The sequence below is a fragment of the Megascapheus bottae genome, chromosome 10, assembly GCF_031878675.1.
Source record: "Megascapheus bottae isolate mThoBot1 chromosome 10, mThoBot2.hap1, whole genome shotgun sequence".
In the NCBI taxonomy this organism is placed as follows: Eukaryota; Metazoa; Chordata; class Mammalia; order Rodentia; family Geomyidae; genus Megascapheus; species Megascapheus bottae.
The window spans coordinates 33,709,703-33,726,017 of NC_143518.1; the positions used below are offsets into that span (position 1 = coordinate 33,709,703).

Genomic DNA, 16,315 nt, shown 5'->3' on the forward strand with positions numbered 1-16,315 from the left:
GCACATGAATCTCAGATGTACAAAATGTAACAACCAAATGTAAGCAAATCTGACATTACTAGTATATCACCAGCATTAGCCTGTCTATTCACTCCTCTGTAAAGAACAACCATGAAGATGCTTTCTGTGAGCTAACCATCAAGCCAAGTGCATGCATTCTTCTCTGTCCTTTGTAAAATCTCTTGCAGTGATATTACTCCTATATTGTAGCTTTGGATTTAATAACTTGCCCAAAGACAAATTGCTACTTTATTTTTGTGTTTCATGCCCTCATCAGTGTACCCAGCTTCAACGAAAGTACTTTTCAGATTGGTCATCTTGGGACCACATTATAAACTCAGGGCCCTGGTGTCTTGGCTGTGATGTGCAGAATCTTGTCATTCTGCTTACTAGAAAGACAAACAGACCTTTCCTCTTTGCTGAGCTTGAATGGTAAAATGTTAACTTCCAAGTGTCCCCTGACTCTTGCTTATGGAGAGATAGAAATGAAGGAAGGAAGTCACAAGTTATACTCCCTAAGTAGTCTGTGGCCTAGCAGCATGCAACTAGGCCAGAAAGAGTGGTAAGCTTGGACAGGAAATAGAATCTGATCTTACAACATGATAGCGCTTCTAGAAAACCCCAAATGCGTGACATTCTGTCTGTGTCCCATGATTTGGTGGGTGTCAGAAAATTGAAACTGGTTTGTATTTGCCATCATGTCTCAAAATATGCTCCATATTAGTTGATGGAAAGGGTTTCCCTGTGGTGCAAGGGAAAGGAGGGATTTGTTTTTTGCCAGTCCTTGGGCTTGAACTCAGGGCCTGAACACTGTCCTTGGCTTTCCTCAAGGCTCATACTCCACCACTTGAGTCACAGCACCACATCTGGCTTTTCTATGTATGTGGTACCAAGGAATCTGATGCGGGTCTTCATGTATGCTAGACAAGCACTCTACCACTAGGCCAAACTCATGGCCCTAAAGGAGGGATTTTTTTTTTTTTTGCCAGTCTTGGCTTGGGCTCAGGGCCTGAGCACTGTCCTTGGACTTTCTCAAGGCTAGAGCTCTACCACTTGAGCCTCAGCATCACTTCCAGCTTTTTTCTATGTATGCGGTACCAAAGAATCGAACCCAGATATTCGTGCATGCTAGGCAAGCACTCAACCACTAGGCCAAACTCCCGGCCCCAGGAGGGGATTTTTTTAAAGAGCCATAGAAAGGCTTGAGAAAAGGAGTCTAATCAACATCATGTGCTCACAAAGGGGAATCTTGGCATCCCATTTCTACTGGTCAGAGACACATTTACAACCCTCAGATTCTGAGGTCTTTGGGAGAGCAGGGAAGAGGAAGGAGCAGAAAGGGGAGGCCAATAGGAGGTAGAAGAAGGAGAGGAAGAGGAGGAGAACTTGTCAGAAGCATATTGTGCGTCACAGCATGGAAAATGCAGGCCACTTTGCTGACATCATGAGCACAGCTATTTCTTTCCTCAGCTCGTTCAAAGTTTGATTAAAATAAAACTAATGACTTGAACAAAGACATGTTTTCCATGACACTGGCCACAGCATGAGACTAACTGCTGATCCCTGAGCTGTTCTTCAGCTGAGCAGAAGGACTCAGAAATCCATGCATGCTTTTCACCCAATCACCATTCCCAAGGCTATACAACAGGAACTGAGAAAATCAGTAGAAATGTAGAGGGCCTTGACCTTCCAAAACACTGCAAGAATAACAGACACTTTAAAATGAATTTTGTTAAGGCAAACTTCCTTTGTACTCCTTAATGTCCCTCCTTATCCCCATTCACCTAAATCTCAGACGTCCATCATCTGCTTTCTGGTACTATAGATAAATGTGTACTTTCTAGAATTTAATATAAGTACAATTATAAAATCTTTCATCTGGTTTTCATCTGGCTTCTTTAAAATAATTCTTTTGGAAAGTCACACACGTTGATATTTATGTAATTCAACTTTATGTTGTTGAATAATATTCCATTCTAGGTGTATATCATCTACTTACTATAACTATTCCAAGATGAATTGCTGTAGGTATTTGTGGCTAAGATTTTTTTTTTTTGGTGGGTCATGGTGCTTGAACTCAGCCTGGGTGCTGTCCCTGAGCTCTTCAGCTTAAGGGTACCACCCAGTTGAAGAGTCTCAGGTCCTTTTGAGCCTGGGCTGGCTTTGAACCTTGATCCTCAGATCTCAGCCTCTGAAGTAGCTAGGAATATAGGCATGAGCCACCACACATAGCTAGTGTTCCTTTTTATACTATTTTGTGTGTGTGTGTGTGGGGGGGGTCATGGGGCTTGAACTCAGCCTGGGTACTCTTCAGCTGAAGGCTACCACCCTACCTCTAGGCCTAGGCATTATCCCTGAGCTCTTCAGCTCAAGGCTACCACCCTACCCTTGAGCCAAGCCCCACTTCCCATTTTCTAGAGGTTAACTGGAGATAAGAGTCTCAGGTCCTTGTATGCCCTGGCTGACTTTGAACCTTGATCCTCAGATCTCAGCCTCTGAGTAGCTAAGATTACAGTCAGGAGCCACAGTACCTGGCTTTTTACTATTTTCTCTTTTTTTTTTTGGCCAGTCCTGGGCTTGGGCTCAGGGCCTGAGCACTGTCCTTGAACTTTCTCAAGGCTAGAGCTCTACCACTTGAGCCTCAGTACCACTTCCGGCTTTTTTGTATGTATGTGGTACCAAGAAATCGAACCCCGATCTTTGTGCATGCTAGGCAAGCACTTTAACCACTAGGCCAAACTCCTGGCCCTATTTTTTTTTTTTTGCCAGTTTTGGGGCTTGAACTCAGGGCCTGGACACTTTTCTTAGAATTTCTCAAGGCTAGTGCTCTGCCTCTTGAGCCACAGAACCACTTTCTATATGTAGCACCAAGGAATCCAACCCCGGTCTTCATGCATGCTAAGGCAAGCACTCTACCACTAGGTCAAACTCCTAGCCCCCTATTTTTAATAATTAAATATTTTGATATTTAATTATCTCCCAAGGAAACACTGTACTTAATTATAAAAACATAGGTAAGAGTTATTTAGAGTTTTATCTTTTGAAGTATTGTTTTAAAGCTTTATTAGGTGGATCAAGAGCAGACTTGAATCTAGAGGGGTTATTAACTTATAAATGGATTTGTGTCATTTGCTCTCATGACTGAATATTCTGATAGCCAAGAATTATGAGATAGTCTCATGTCATAATTATGAGAACATAAACTATTTCCAGCCCAGTGTGAGCACCAGAGGTTGTTCCTTTTGATCTTTCTAGGTGGTTCTTTCCTCACACATATGACCTATTCAAATACAGTCTTCCTTGAAGACTCAAGGAGCCCTTTGCCTAGGGCAATCGCTCTTCTTCCATATTCTTCTTCATGAACTCCAGTTACCTTAGCCTTCCCTGGAGTCTTAGACTCCTCTCTCCAATGCTTAGATTCTGCCACTGTGATCAAGGCAAGCAAAGAAAAGGCTCCAAAGAAAGAAGGCCTCAACTTAGACATTTCAGAGCCAGGTGAAGTAAGAGACCAGAATACTTGACTAGTAAAAGTAAAAGGACAGCATGAATCCAGAGAATTTAGGTGTGAGTATGTTTTCTTCCTATGAGTATACTGTACATTTCTTAACAAGGATTTTGTGATAAGCTTGTTATCTTCACTTTGTTCTGGCCACCGATTTGTACACAGTCTTTGCTCTTATAAGCCCTGGTGATAGACCCTATCAACTCTATCACATTCTTCTTTCTCTTGATTTTTTTTCAAAGGGATAGACTGAGTCAGCCTTTTATCTTCTTGTCTGGGTCTTTGCTGATGTTTCTGCTCTTGTGACTTTAAACAGTGAGTCAGATGAGGAGACTACAGCTATTTACTATCACTATACTGTGACAGACTAAGTACTTGCTTACTAAGTGCAAGATCCTGAATACAATACCCAAAGCGATCAAAAGAGAATAAAAAACCAAAACAAACAAAAAACTGGATACCAATGACTCATGCCTATAATCCTAGCTAGTCAGGAGGCTGATATCTGAGGATTGAGGTTCAAAGCCAATCTGGGCACAAAAGTCTGTGAGACTCTTTTTTTTTCATATATTTTTTATTGTAATTAATAGAAGGGTTACATGATATTTGCCAGATAGATGGTGCATTAATTCACATACATTGATACCCTTTCACATGTCTTGGTCCCCATTTCCCTCCCTCCCACCCCCCACCCCCCACCCCTCATCTTGTTTTCCCCCGTTCCCTATCCAATTTCAAATAACCCAATACAAATATATCTGCTATATCAGGTAACAAAGTGAGATACTGTAACAATATGAGATAACCAAGGGACAGCAAAAGAGATGAAAGATAACATAGTACCTTAAGAACAACAATCATTCATTATATGGCTTATGTTTCTATATCCTAGAGATCCTTTCATTTAGCGTCCTACTATATGGCCTTTTGTATCAAGGTTTTGCTCTGTTGCAAATCTCTGCTAGGAGAGCCCAAGGTTTCTACTGATTATAACAAATGAGGGAAACCATTGAGCCTAAGTTCCTTTCAGTCTGGCTTACTTCACTTAACAAATGGGGCAATGTCATTCTTTCTGACAGCAGCATAGAATTCCATTGTGTACAAATACCACATCTTGTTGATCAACTGAGGGACATCAACTGAGGGACATCTGGGTTGGTTCCATATCTTTGCTATGGTAAATAGTGCTGCAATGAACATTGTTGTGCTGGTGGATTTAGTATGTCCTTGTTTCTGGATGATTGGGTAAATGCCAAGTAGTGGAATTGCTGGGTCATAGGGGAGCTCTATGTTTAGTCTTTTGAGGAACTGCCATACTGTTTTCCATAGTGGTTGAATGAGTTTGCACTCCCACCAACATTGTAGTAGTGATCCCTCCTGGCCACATCCCCTCCAGCATCTGTTGTTATTAGTTTTCTTAATCCTGCCCATTCTAACTGGAGTGAGGTGGAATCTTAGAGTTGTTTTGATTTGCATTTATTTTATGACCAGAGATGTTGAGCATTTCTTCATGTGTCTATAGGCCATTTTTGTTTCTTCTTCAGAGAAGACTCTCTTTAAGTCTTTGGTCCATCTTTTAATGGGATGGTTGTTACTTTGGAGATTAGTTTGGGATTGATTCAATTTTTTGAGCTGTTGATATATTTTAGGTATGAGGCCTTTGTCTGTTGTGTGGTTGGTGAAGATCTTCTCCCACTCTGTAAGAGACTCTTTTTTTTTTTGCCAGTCCTGGGCTTGAGCTCAGGGCCTGAGCACTGTCCTTGGACTTTCTCAAGGCTAGAGCTCTACCACTTGAGCCTCAGCACCACTTCCGGCTTTTTTCTATGTATGTGGTACCGAGGATTCGAACCCGGGTATTCATGCATGCTAGGCAAGCACTTTAACCACTAGGCCAAACTCCCGGTCCCTGTAAGAGACTCTTATCTGTAATTAACCACCAGAAAACTAGAAGTGGTGCTGTAGTTCAGGTAGTAGAGCAATAGCCTTGAGCTGAAGAGCTCAGGGATAGCACCTAGACCTAGAGTTCTAGCCCCATGACAGATTAAAAAAAAAAAAAAAAGACTGGTAACTGGGGATGCCTATATAGCCTCACCAGAGGTGCCAGAAAACTCAGGAGTACTTAAGCTTTACTTTAAAGGATTACTTAGCTTTACTTTCCACTTCCCAGGAAATGGGTGAGTTGATAAACTAATGGCCAATGACGTCCCCATTCATGCCAGATTTGAAGCCTCCATAAACAGCAATAACAATAAATAAATAAATAAATATCAACAACAATCCTCAAACCCCTTTGTACAGCTACTTAAAGATAAAAGAAATTGCTTTTCAAATCAAGCACCAGGGGCTACACCTGTAATCCTAGCTACTCAGGAGGCTGAGGATCTCAGTTTGTAGCTAGCTGGGGCTGGAAAGTCTGCGAGACGCTTACCTCCAATGAACTATTAGAAAAGTTACAAGTGGAGCTGTGGTTTAAGTGGTAGAGTGCTAGCCTTGAGCAAAAGAAACCCAGGAACAGAGCCCAGGCCCTGAGTTCAAAGCCCAGGAATGGCACTAAAAACAAAAAACCTTTTCAACCAGCCAACCTACCACCCCAACAACAACAAAATAAAACAAAGACTGGGTTCTGAGAACTTCCAGAGAGCTGAATTCATGAAGGTACTCAAAAAAGTGGTGGCCCAGACAGAGGGCTCAGAAGCTCTGTACCCATTCTTTCATACACCACCCTGGGCACCTCATCTGTTCATCGATGCCTTCTATAATACAACTGTATAGTAAATGGGTATGTCAACAAGATCTTTTCCTGGATTCTGTCAGCCTTTCTAAATAGTTTATCAAACCCAAAGCAAGCCTTGATTTTTAGTCAGTCAGAAGCACTGGGCAGGACCTGGAACTTGCAATTGGCATGTGAAGTTGGGTGTGGGGGGTTAGTCATCCTCAGTCCTGTGAGATGGAACCCACCATGGGGGGGAGGGGGCCTGGCCCTGACAATATGGCCAGCTTCGTATTTCCAGTATTTCCTTGTGATCTTTGATATATGTCTCTTTTTAAGTTCATACTTGGCATCAGACTCTATAAAAGTTTGTCTCATCCTTTCATTTTTGCTTAACATTATGTACTCTCTCCAGGCAGATAGTGACAGAAATGGATTCGAATACACCCACCTGGTGTTCACTGAGGCATATGGGGAAAGCTCATACATCTGCTATCAGAAGTGCTGTGTTTGAATGGTGTGTGAGAAAAAAGAAAAAAAAATACCCTTGCTGTTTCTCCTCCTTTTCTATTGGAAGAGGACAGAAATAAAATGTGACAAGGCCAGAAACCAGACATGGCTTTTGTTTGTTTTTATGCTGAAAGGCAAGGTTGACTCAATCATCCACTCCCTCCTTCTGAGCACTTTCATTTGAAAAGTAAACTCCTGTCTTTGTTTCCTTTAATTGCAGCCAAACACTTGACATCTACTTTTCTGAAGTCTCATTATTTCCACTGCAGTTACATATATAATAAGAATTACTAATGGCATATAAGAATTGGTGTTTTATCAGTTGTCTTTCCATTAAAAACAAAAACAAAAACAGCAGCGCCGTTTCCTTTATTTGGCTTAGCATTCAGCACAGCACGTGGTATGTTTGGATTGTAGTGCAATTTTTTCCCTCTTTGACCCCGCCCTTAGCCATTCCACCTGAAACTGCACCACCTTCAGTCTGTGCAAGCCAGGGATGGCAAAGATGACACGTGGGCTACCGGTTGTGAGGCTCTTGTGATAACCCCACTGTTTTAATTATCATAGCTTCCCATGCAGATGTGAAGCTTGAGCAAACAAGAACACACCAAGAAACCCATCTACCTGTCCAAGTCCATCTTTTCCCATGAGAATCAGACTCTGGCCACTTTCGTCTCCCTCTACCTTCCCCAATGCACAACAGGAAATGAGAGATACAAACTTTTAGACTATCTTCATTTTAGGTCAGCTTTTTGAAAGGTCTAAAACCTTTTTTTTTTTTGTAATCTAAATATTCAGAAGAAAATTAAATTCCAAAAAAATAAGAAGTACTTGCCTTGTCTTCAAAATGTTGAACTTCAACTTGATTGCTCCTGAGATGCTTTCCTGGGGCACGTTTAGTGATATCGCTTCCTGGGACACAGTCTACCCTAGGACATGTTATGCACAGGCTTAGAATAAATGTGGGGGGAAAGAGCCCCCTCTAGGCCATTTGATAATCTACAACCCCTGATTTCTTAAACTCTGGTTGCTGCTGATAACAGAAACCAGACTGAATTTCAGGCAGTGTGCGATGAATTTCAGGAGTGGGGTAAGGGTGGGTTAAGGAGCTCTGGCGCCTCGGTGCTGATAGAAGTCACATCTTCCTTTGCCTTGTTTCAGTGACCTGCAACAAGTAGCTGTTTCTCAGCTACGGAATTGAGGGCCCAGTCCTGGTGAAAGAAATCAGCTGTTTTCTGCCGAGCCACTCTCACAGGACTCATCTGTGCACTTAGCCCGAGGACTATGCAGGCTTCCAAAAGCTGTGCCCAGTTTTCTGAAGATTCAAGGATTCAGTTTTGAACTTCACAGTTTTTGTACCTGGAGAGTCAACATCCTTTAGGCCATCCTTCTGGTATTGGCCATTGGAGCTAATCAGAATAAGGCATCTTATGACCTTCTTTGGGCCTCCTGGCCCCACGCTGACATGGGAGAGAAGGGGTCTGGGTGTTCTTTTTCTAGTACTAGGGTTGGAACTCAGTGCCTGTGCTTGCTAGCTGGCATTCTACCACTTAGAGTCATTCTTCACGTTTTTAGGTTCTTGTGTTTGGGTTAAGAGGTTGAATAACAGAAATGCAATCCGGTTTCATTTGTCCTTATCCCAAACTGGGTGTTAGGTTTTAATTAGGTTATTCGATAAACTACCATGCTGTCTTCAGGCAGGAAAGAGAAGCTGATTCCAAACTGAGGTCCCTCGAGCTTGTGGAAAAGAAGAGAACAACTAGCCAGCTGGGGCTAAGTAGGGAAGGGGCGGGGAGAAGGCGGGGGGAGGGGTGGCCTCAGAGCCTGGTACCCACCCGCGGTCCCAAGGAGGTGTGATTGGGGCAGTCCAGGATGTGACCTCAGAGAAGGGGGAAGTAACTGTCTCCAGGTGTGCCAGTCACCTAGGTAACGCAGGTGCTGGGCGGAGGAGGGGGGAGGGTAGAATCTACATGCAGATTCGCACAGACTCAGGTGGACCCAACACTGGTAGTTTAACTGAGTAGATGTCCCAAAGTCTCATCTCTGAGAAAAAGCTGAGCCTGTGGCTATCTAAAATGGCACCAGTGCCGATCCTCCTTGCTACTCAGGAGGATGACCTCCGAGATTTGCAGTTCAAAGCCAGCCTGGACAGGGATGCCCATGAAACTTATTTCCAATTAACCTGAAAAAAGCTGGCAGTGGAAGTGTGGTTCAACTGTGCCGGCCACGAGGGAGAAAAAGCAAAGGGAGCCCAAGTTCAAGCCCCACTCTCAGCACAAAAATAAGAAAATAAATTGGTTTACGACTTCAAAATCTGCCAAGTGAGCTCTATGTTGTGTCACAAGTGAGATCAAGGAACAGAATTCTGATCTGTTGAACAAAATGCGGAACTTCGAAAGGGTGATGGAAAGAAAATGACACTGGTGAGGCTTTCCCACGTTTGCCCTGTTTCTGTCCCTGTCTAGTCAGTAACCACCTGAACTCTGGAAAGATAGCAACCAAATTACTAAAGAATTAAGGGGAAAAAAATCCATAACATGTGCTCAGCATCAAACTACTAACGGTAAATCTTCAAAATGTTCTCAAAGGCTCTTAAAGTTGCAGAAGAAATGATGGGACATTAGAAGGTGAACAATCAAAGGGAACTGTTTGTAGTTGCCCTGTATATATATATCCTTAACATTTTCCAACAAAGGTGTGTGAAGAGAGCTTTTCTCACAGCCCCACAATCTACCCAATATCAGGGATTGGAGGTGTGGCTCAACAGGTAGAGCACCAGCCAGTGAGCAAAATATCAGGAACCAAGTTTGAGTCTTGGTCTCACAACAACAAAACAGAATCCTCCAAATTCACTGAGGAGACCAGAGAAGCTTCACCTTCGCTCCCCCCCTCAGCTCTTCCTCTCCTCCTCTCTCCTTTCCCTGCCCCCTCATTCCCTCCACCCTTTTTTGCTTAACCTCAGAATGTGCATTTGAAGAATCTGAATTGAGGAGCTGGATGTCCCCCCCACCCCCCACCCTCTCTCATCGAGTCTAGGACTCTACCACTTAAGTCACAGCTATATTTCCAAGAGCACACGTGCACTCCTTGCTTCACTCTTAAAAACTTGCATTTGAAAAAAGCTATTTTATTATGATGAATTTTTTATGATTATTAAGAACCTATTAACTTTTTATGGAGTTTATTTTTAATAGTGTATTCATTTAATGTAATAAATCTATGTATTAAAGTGCTGAATTAAATATAGTATTTTTCCATTTATACTTTTACTCAATTTTTAGATGTATGAGCACTTAAAATATTTTAAATGCATTCAGTGTTTAGCTTCACAAAATTAGTTTTGTTCTAGTATCAACATCTCAATGAACAGATATTTGGACTCATGAATTATATACATCTCAATTTTACTAAAATTTATGAAATTGTTCTTAAAGACATTATACTGCCATCAGTAGTTTATTATGCTTCCTCACACCCCAGTATTTTGCATTAGTAAATTCTTGCATCTCCTCTAATTTGGTAGAAAGTGAGGTCTATTCTGGTTGTTTAGTCTGTACTTGCATAATGTATCATGAAAGATAATATCTTGTCATGTTTACTACTATTCTTTCTCTTTTTCTTATTGTACATTGCTGTTCTGACTTCATAATAGTACTGTAATTATCTTCTCCCAATCTATGGAGTTTTCCACTTTTTTTTTTTTTTTTTTTGCCAGTCGTGGGCTTGAGTTCAGGGCCTGAGCACTGTCCTTGGGCTTTCTCAAGGTTAGACCTCTACCACTTGAGCCTCAACACCATTTCTGGCTTTTTTTCTATGTATGTGGTACCGAGGAATTGAACCCGGGTCTTCGTGCATGCTAGGCAAGCACTCTACCACTAGGCCAAACTCCCAGCCCTAGTTTTCCACTTTATTAAAAATTTATTTGGATAAATAGAAGTTTTGATTTTTAAGAACTTGAATTGATTGATTTTTCCTATGCCTTGTGGTTGTATAATTTTGCCGGGGCCAGCCGGCAGCAAACCAGGGTTCGCGGATTGGGATTCCTGAAATAGGGGTAAGGACTAGGAAAAAATAGAAGAGAGACAAACAGATGGAGTCCGGGAGGACTACAGCCCAAGTCAGCAGTCCAAGAAGACTGTGAGCTCCAGACTGCCGCCTAAGACTGTCCTGTTTATTTTAAGTTCCGACCTTAAATACTCTTCTTAAAACTAGGGAACTGCCAGAGGCTACATTCATACAAAATAGTAAACAAGTCACATATAGGATAAATGAGAAAGGATTAACATTGCTTAAAGTTATCCTGATAAGAACTGATTGACTTTGCTTAAAGTTATCCTGATAAGAACTGATTGACTTTGCTTAAAGTTATCCTGATCAGAGTTACTTCCTTGTGTATATAGTTGTGTAGGTCCAAGGTCAGGTCCAAGGTCATTGACCCCACAGTCGGTCCCCAACATAATTTTAAAAAAAAAAACGTGTCTTTCCTTGAGGTAATTAAGTTGTTCACTTTACATTTACAGTTTCATAATTTGCTTTTTCTATAATATTCAAAGCCTAGGTGTTTGCAGAGCTGGCACGATCTGATTCACAATTTTAAAAAGGATGATCCAGGCTATTGTGTGAAGATTAATAATTAATGATTAGGCAGAAGAAAAGATTGCCGGAACTATGCCCTTGAAGGGATGAAAGGGAATGGGCTTCCAGCGGAGATAGGAGGAATTAGTTCTGAAGAGCAGCTTGCACAGCTCTCCTATGGTCATAAGAATAGGATGAATATAGATGCTGGAGGTGTGGTGTTGACTGTGTGGGAATTGTCTGCCAATTGCTTTCATCTTCGCATTGATGTCATCAATTGAGAATGTAAATGGGAAAGCAGACAGTGGGGTTTAAGGAGAAAGGAGAGGGTACAGGATCTTTTTTTAGGACACTAGGAAAATGAATTTTTCCTGGAAGTATTAAGAGCCTGGCTGAGGTTCTTCATTAAATTAAAACCAGTATATATGGCTGTCTGTCCCTAGTCAAGCAGAACTACAGTGAGTTGGATTTAATCAGGGTTCTGGTTTGGCTAACTGAATACAGTAAAGAACAGTAAAAGAACTGAAGGTATATCCTTACAATGAAGTTATAGAAATGAAGCCATTATAAGTAGAAAGAGTGATAAAGAATCCCCTTAATACATCTAACCTGCCAAACACCACAGCTTAGCACAGTATACCATAGAGTACTGTTGTTTATTCTCATGATTACATCATGGACTGGGAGCTTTGGCTCACTCCCACTGCCCCTTGGGCAGTTAGCATAGTATAACATATGGATCATTCAAAATTTGAAGCATGGTACACACACACACACACACACACACACACACACATACACACACACACACGATTGAAACAACGTCTTACTATGTCTCCTACTTCTGCTTCTTGACTGTTGGTATGACTACCACACCCAGCTTGAAGCACAATTTTTATTGTTGCTTTCACACCATTCTAAAGTTAAAAGAATCAAAGTTGAGAATCTTAAATCAAACTATGCCACACATCTATCTTTTATACACACCATCACCACTGAGGCTGGGGAAGAAAGAAGTGAAGACATGTGAAGAACCATGAAAAATGGAGAAATCAATACCCTAGAAAGCCAAGAGTCACTAAAACTTAAGTGAAAGAACTGGGTGAAGGACCAAGGCCAAAAAGCTATAAATTTCTTCTCTAGAATCTACATTTTCATTAGCACAACAGAGCTGTTCTGAAACCCCACATCTTACAAATTCTCACAGATGAGAGGGACTGGGATTCCCTCAGTTTCTCCTGGAGATATGAGACAGAAAAGAACCCTTGCATAAAAAATTGCAATGCCAGGGGCTGGGAGCGTAATCTAGTGGTAGAGTGCTTGCCTTGCATGCACAAAGTCTTGGGTTTGATTCCTTGGTACCACATAAACAGAAAAAAAGCTGGAAGTGGTACTATGACATGGTGGCTCAAGTGGAAGAGAAAGCCCAAGGACAGTGTCCAGGCCCTGAATTCAAGCCCTAGGACTGGCAAAAATAAATGCAATGGCAGTTGGTCCATAGATTTCCATAGAACAACATTATGATTCACAAAGTCCTCTTTCCACAGGTTTAAACATTTTGTCTATACATACCGAATCTTCAGAGAGAAACACGGGTATTACAAGATGCAGGTAAGAATACCCAATGTAAAATTTCAGAGAGAACCTGAGACCAACTCCTGACCCTGGGATGTGGTCATGCGAAGGCATTTTCAAAAGGGAGGTCCCATATAGGCCTAGAAATCAGATCAACAGCATTGTCTTTCTCTGAGCAGAATAGAAAGCCCTTAGTGTTGGCTTCCACACTGTTATTCAGGGAGGCAGAGTCACACATTTCTGCTCCTCCAATAGTCAAATATGCCAACCTACTCCATATAAAACCATTGTTAAATGAAAAAAATAAAGGATGGTGCTGGATAGGACTGGGAAAGGAAGGAGGGGGAAGAGGTCTGAATGTTCAAGAAGTCATTCATGTTCCATAGTTGTCTGAAAATATATAAGGAAGCATGAAGTACCTGTAAGTCTTAGGGGTTTGTTTTCAGTTTTCTGGTTTCCTGAGGTGAGAATGAAGCAGGAAAATCTTTCTGCTTCTTTTGAACTTAGTTGTCCAGCTTAAGAAATAAATCTTAATAAATGTAATTGAATTTTACTTTTAGCCACTAACAAAATGCTGATATAATCTTTCCAGAAAAGTTGAATATGAGATTTTTTACTACAAAATTTCTCAGAATCTTCAATATGAGCATGTTTACTGTAACTATCTGAAAGAGACCAGAATAAACAAGTTTATAATTTTTCCTTTTGCTAGAGAGGGTATCCTCAGGTCACAGACAATATTTGAATAAAATTAACTGGCAATACTACACAAAATTAATTTTATAATGTTAATAATTGTAATGCTAAAGTATAGCTTGGCATTGGTGGTTCATGCCTGCAATCCTTGCAACTCAGGAGGCTGAGATCTGAGGATCACAGTTCGAAGCCAGCTTGGGCAGTAAAGTCCCCATGAGATGCTTATCTCCAATTAACCACTCAAAAACTTGAAGTGGTGCCATGGCTCAAAGTGATAGAGTGCTAACCTTGAACAAAAAGAGCTCAGGGACAATGACCAAGCCCTGAATTCAAGGCCCATGACTCACCAAAAAAAATACTACAGAGTTGGGGATCCCTTGATTGGAAGTCAAGTCAGAGGCTGGTCTTAAGAAGCGAGTTTCTGTGAAATACCTTTGGAGTTGAATGCTTCCACAGGAGCTGCTGGTCTCTTATTTGCAGCTCGTCAGCTCTCAGTGACAGCCCTGTAAACCATTGTTGTAAAAGGTAGCACAATTCCCACACAACTGCACAGTGGTGAGTGACCTTTATTCTTTCCTTTTTTTCTTCAGACTGTGGAAGGGGCTCCAAAACTAATCTTTCCAAATTTAAAGGAATTGATCTCCAAATATGAAAAACCATACCAAGGGCTGGTGACTCACCTCGTATACCCAGTAAACAGAACCAGCTTCTGCTCACGAAGAAGAATACAGTTAAATGGTATTTATGGTAAAAAGTTTTCACAAAAAAATCCTGATTCTGTCTTTACCAGTGCTCTGATTTGGAGAGTCAGTGTAAAGAAAGAAATGTCTGGCCAGGAGCATAGCCTAGTGGAAGTGTGCTTGCCTAGTATGTAGAAAGCCCTGGGTTTGATTCCTCAGTACCACATATACAGAAAAAACTGGAAGTGGTGCTGTGACTCAAGTGGTAGAGTGCTAGCCTTGAGAAAGCCCAAGGACAAGGACAGTGCCCACACCCTGAGTTCACGCCCCAGATTGACAGACAGAGAGAGAGAGAGAGAGAGAGAGAGAGAGAGAGAGAGAGAGAGAGAGAGAGAGAGAGAGAGAGAGAGAGAGAGAGAAATCCTTTGAGTGGTGCTGTGGCTTAAGTGGTAGAGCACTCGTCCTGAGAAAGCTCAAGGACAGTGCCCAGACCCTGAGTTCAGGCCCCAGGACTAGAAAAAAAAAAAAAAAAAAAAAGAAAGATCCTTTCCTGTGACATAACCTCTAGCTTGCAAGTGGCCCAGACAGAATTGTTTATGCTTAGCCTAGCCAGTATAGCAAGTGAACAAAGAGAGGATGATAAATTTATCTGTGACTTAGTGTAGTTTTCCCAAGTTTGAGATAAATGAGCATGTGAGCAGATTTTCACTGAGAATATCACTTCAACTCCTCCTTAAGGCTTAGTTTGTTCATTTTACTTAGTATTTGCTAAGCATTCTTTATAAAGTGATGGATAACAACTCATTTCCAACATATCCCTCAAGGCAGAATGCTGTTAAGGAGGATGAGAGATGGTTAGAAAATCTGAGGGCAACCTGTATTGAGAATTCTCAGATCCCGTCATGAGTTTACCCTCTAAAAGGAGTCTAGTATCTAAACTGCATTGTATGTTTAGAAGAAAACCATTTTAAGATGATCTTTACGTCACTGTACATGGGGTTTCAATTCCACATGGCAGTTTACAAGGCACTTTGCTCAATTTCACTCTGCCATCGATCTTCCATTCCCTATTCCTTGTATTTTGAATGGACGGTTAGAGACAATATTCCCGGTTAATCTTGATTTCTCACGGTGTAAACATACGGGTCTATTCTCATTGAAAAAGCCTCCATTGATTGAGAGATGATGGTGACGAGAATCTATTTCTAACTCTGGAAAGGGAGAAAAGGGAACTCCAATCCACACCTAGTTTGTTCAGTCTAGAGCAAGAACCCTTATAGGCGGCCACAGTAAGCTTCATATCTCCGCAACAAGACAAAGAAGCATGAACTCCCTCCCACTCCGTCTTGTCTATTCTGTCATTACCTGCATGGGAGCTTATACCTGACATAAACACAACCACATTTTGTAGATCAGATGCAGACATGGATCTAACAGCTCTCCGCCCCGCCTCCAACCTTGCAACTTATAGAATTCAGACACATGAAAGAGGCATCAAAGCAGCTGTCCTGCAACGTTCGGGCAAATCCAGATGTGTTGCTGGAGGTGGCGAGGTGGTGGAAACAGTTGTCGAAACAATGATAAAACACTTACAAATCTAGGAAAAATAACTCCTCGGATGTTCTCCCAAGAACTGAACACTGGCAGAAAGAACTCTAAATATTCAGCCACCCAAAGGCTAGATTTGCCCATCAATCTCATCCTTTACCTCCACTTTCTTTGGTTCTGCAATTATATCTGGAGTTTAGAACAAGCTGCACAAAATAATTATTCTGAGGAAGGCATAGAATTACCAGTGGTAAATGCAGATATTTGGCCCTAGAAACTAAGGTTTAGCTTCTACAAGAATACTCCATTTTTATTTTTATTTTGTTGTTGGTTATGGGGCTTGAGCTCAAGACCTGGGCAATGTCCCTGAGCTTTTTAACTCAGGCTAGTACTCTACTACTTTGGAGCCACAGCTCTACTTCTGGTTTTCCAGTGGTTAATTGGAGATAACCTTTCTTCCCCAGGCTGGCTTTGAATCACAATCCTCAGATATGAGCCCCCTGCATAGCTAGGATTATA

General features: G+C 41.6%; 1 protein-coding gene across 2 annotated transcripts in view; it reads left to right on the plus strand.

The window, feature by feature from the left end:
• Sh2d1b (SH2 domain containing 1B) overlaps positions 1–16,315 on the plus strand; it is a 35,065-nt gene that overhangs the window by 17,348 nt on the left and 1,402 nt on the right. For both annotated transcript variants that reach the window (XM_090339797.1, XM_090339798.1), the window contains 2 exons: positions 12,845–12,908; positions 14,159–14,306. In XM_090339797.1, the coding sequence (XP_090195923.1) occupies positions 12,845–12,908; positions 14,159–14,306 (212 nt within the window). The remainder of the gene's footprint in view (positions 1–12,844; positions 12,909–14,158; positions 14,307–16,315) is intronic.